General features: G+C 50.4%; 1 protein-coding gene across 1 annotated transcript in view; it reads right to left on the bottom strand.

The window, feature by feature from the left end:
- Positions 1-3854, bottom strand: part of LOC105000759 (collagen alpha-4(VI) chain-like) — a 123982-nt gene that overhangs the window by 2914 nt on the left and 117214 nt on the right. The window contains 3 exon segments of the mRNA XM_010856754.1: positions 214-310; positions 2027-2174; positions 2176-2711. Of these exon segments, the coding sequence (XP_010855056.1) occupies positions 214-310; positions 2027-2174; positions 2176-2711 (781 nt within the window).

Here is a 3854-nt window from a genome sequence, read left to right as displayed (position 1 = left end):
AGATGGTTGGATGGCATCACCGGCTCAATGGACATGAGTTTGGGTAAACTCTGGAAGTTGGTGATGGACAGGGAGGCCTGGTGTGCTGAGGTTCATGGGGTCACAAAGAGTTGGACATGACTGAGTGACTGAACTGAACTGAACTGAACTTAGGGAAACAGTCCCTGCAGGGCACAGAGCCGTGGGACAAGCCCAGCCCCACCCTCAGCCTACCTCTTGACAGGCAAGATGCGTTGCAGCAGGGTGTCCCCTCGGCTTGGGCCCCCACACTTTTCAATGAGCTCTGGAGGTGGGTACTGATTAGTGTCACCTAAAAATGAAATAAAACATCACATCAAATAAAGCATAAAATGATATGAAGCTCAAAAATAAAATGAAGTAAAATAAAGCACAAGACCAAAATATTATCCATTAAGACATAAGACATAAAATAAAATCAATTAAAGTGTAAAATATACAATAAAACAAAATAAAGTATAACAAAATAAAATAGAAAACAAAAAAGTCTATTGACATAAAATCAAAAAGATGTAAACTCAAAGCACAAAATAAATACAAATAGAAAAATAAAAATACAAGCAAAATGAAAGTATAAAATGAATTCTATTGTATAAGCAATATAAAATTAAATCATAACATAAAAGAATAGAACAAAATATGAAATACAACCTAATGTAATAAAACATATAAAGTAAAGTGAAATTAAAATAGACTAGAAAAATAATCCTCTAGCCTCCTTCTCCCTCAAAGAATCACTAAGCCTTCAGTCATCTGTTACAGTTCCTTCTTCCATCTCTTGCAAAGGTAAGGAATCTCAAGGTTCACTGACCTTTCTAGAATCACACAGCTCTTGAGTGGCAAAGATTAGACTAGAACCAGTTCATTAATGTCCATGTCTCTCAAGCTACAGAGGCACAAGAGCTGTGTCTCTATTTCTAAGGTGTCCATCAGACTGCCTTTATTCCCTCAGTGACAGCGGAGCTTTATGTGACGGCATGTCATACCCACTTATAAACTGAGAAGCTGATGTCCCCCAGCAAAGAGGGCAGGAGGGCCTCCCACGCCACAGGGAGGCACCCACACGTGAGTTGTGTGGGACTATGCACGGTTGGACAAAGCCCAAGACAAACTCCTGCAAATGTGACCAGGATAATACCCACCCTCCAGTCCTAACCATCTCCATCATCATGCTAGGATACAGATTTGGTGCCAGTTACCCATAAATCTCATTCAACTTGTTCTGACTGGAAGTGACAGGACACAGGGAAGAATTCTGGCCGAGCTTCGTGGTCACAGCACTTTTCACCGATGCTCCAACCTGAGATGGGAGGTTCCAGGTTTCTGTCCTGTCTCCCTCATTTCCTAGCAAGTCCCTGAAAACTCGCTACTCAAAGTACGGTCCCTGCACCAGCAGCATCAGCCAGGGGCTTATTTAAAATGTGCACTGTCCATTTTTGCTGCACAGAGAAATACACAACATTATAAACTGACTATACTTCAATGAAATCTTTTGTAAAAATGCAGACTCTCGGGCCCCAGCTCAGACGCACTGAATCAAAATCCAAAGTGTAACTAGATCCCCAGGAAAAGCATGTGCATGTTAAAATCTGAGAAGCACTGTTCTATAGCAGTGGACTCTGGATCACTGGACACAGCAATAACAGTAACTATTCTTTATGCACGTACAGCAGTGTTGCTTCCACGCACATATTTGAACATAGGCTTCACAAATAGAGAAGAGATTTTTATCCTCATTCTGGTAAATGACAAAATCAAAAGATTGGGTGGAAACCTGAGGCCTCCCAGCCACCAGACAAGAAGCCAACACTAAGCTTGGCAGCGTGTCAGGGCAACGTAGCTTAGGGTTTTCAGGAAGTGGGGTGCTCCCTGGGGTCTGCCCTAGAGGTGGAGACCACGGGGCAGCCTACAGCCCAGCAAGGGCGATGGTGCCATGGGCACCCACCCACCCATATGCCAGGCTCTGTGCTTGCCTCTTCCCACCCGCCAGGCATCCCTGTCCACTCACTTTTTAAGAGGTTCAGGAAGGCCCGCGTGAAGCCCAGGGCATAAGCCACCTCTGCCTCTGAGACCCCTTCCAGGTGTAGCAGGTGCTGCTCTGAGGGGGAGCTGGCCACATGGACCAGCTCTGCCAGCTCGCGGGTCCCCACGCCCGGGGCCCAAGGCCAGCACAAACAGAGTGACGCCCTTGCACTTGGCCTCCAGGGACAGAGTCCTTAATTTCTCCCGGTCCCAGCTGCTGGTCTCGCTGGCCACGATGGCAAAGAGGACCTGCGCCCTCTGGAGCAGCGGGGCGGCCAGGAGCACCTTCTCCAGCGTCCACTCCAGGGCATGGCCCAGGGCCGGCGCTCCCCGCAGGGGGTGGCCCGAGGCCTCGCGGATGCTTCTCTGCATCTGTGCCCGGTGGCCATACGCGGTCAGGTGGAAGCCCTCGAGCACGGGGGACCTCCCCTCTCCAGGCCAGAAGCCGGGGGTTGTGTGTGTCACCAGGGCCACGCGGGCTCCACGGGGAGACGTGCTCGGCTGCCTAGCCACCTCCAGCTCGTCGAGCACGGCGTCCACCAAGGTCAAGGCTACACGGTAGAGGTCGGCGCCCACGCCGCGGGAGCCGTCCACCAGGAAGGCGATGTCCGCATCCACTTGCAGAGGCCCGGGCCTGCCCCGCCCGCACTCCAGGGCCGGGAGGCACTGATCTGCGGAGGAGAAGCGGGGTTACCATGAATCCCTTTCCTTTCCAGGCACACACGCTTCCAGGCACTCAGTAGGGAGAGCCACTGCTGAAGGCTGTCTGCCTGGGGATGACTTCAGCCAGAAGATGGGCACTGTAAATAAACACGCCTGTTTTTCAGAAGAAGAGTTGAGAGTATATCTGATTCCACAGTTAATGTTTCTAACCACAAGGCCACATGGCTTCCTAATCCCTAGGTTCAGAGCCCCTCTACTTGGTACAGTCAAGCCCGCCTCTTACTGGGTGTGTGACCCGGGGCAGATTACTCAGATTCCTCATCTGTCTGATGGAGATAGAATGCGAAACTGAGAGTGAAGTTGCTCAGTCCTGTCCAACTCTGCGACCCCATGGACTGTAGCCTACCAGACTCCTCCGTCCATGGAATTTTCCAGGCAAAAGTAGTAGAGTGGGTTGCCATTTCCTTCTCCACTGATGGAGATAATGATACTCATAATAATAAACCTCTCTTATGAAGCTGTTTGTGCGGTTTTTAACTTTAAAGTGAGTTAATATACGTAAGTGCTCAGAACAACGCCTGTGTAGTCAGAGCTCAGGTTCCATAAACCCCAGCTGGGCTTTCACTTGTGCAGGAAGGGGTAGAGGCCCAGAGGGACCACAGCGTCAAACAAAATAATGAACGGGAAAGAAGTTCCTCAGCTGTAACATGCCCTACGAACAGCAGTTCCTGTATCTGACCAGGTTTTCAGAGCCACACCTTTCACGGCAGCTTTAGGACTTAGGGTGGATCCAGGAGAGGGAGCTGCAGAATTCCCTTTTGCTTTCCTGTCCAGGACTCGGGCTGGCCCCAGGGGAAGGTGATGTGCAGGACAGCTCTTCACATGTGGGTGTGCGTGGGTTTCAGCAACACTGCTTCTTCTGTGCCCAGGCTGGTGTGAGGTGTGGAAGCTGAGGTCTTTCCGAGACCCTGCTGGCGGCCAATGGCAGTTCCAGGCCGAGAACTCAGTGCTCTTGACCTGAGCTCAGTGGTCCGCCTGTCACACTAATGGTCAAATGAGGAAGGGACATGAACCCAGGCATATCCAGAAGCCTTGGCAGGACAGGTAAGGAGGCGGAGGGGCCAGGATGAGAAGCCAGGGAGGGGGAGGGA

The sequence above is a fragment of the Bison bison genome, unplaced genomic scaffold (genome assembly GCF_000754665.1).
Source record: "Bison bison bison isolate TAMUID 2011002044 unplaced genomic scaffold, Bison_UMD1.0 scf7180017864374, whole genome shotgun sequence".
NCBI classification, from domain to species: Eukaryota; Metazoa; Chordata; class Mammalia; order Artiodactyla; family Bovidae; genus Bison; species Bison bison.
Note: the sequence above shows the minus strand (reverse complement) of the source record. Positions and strands in the feature narration are given on the sequence as shown.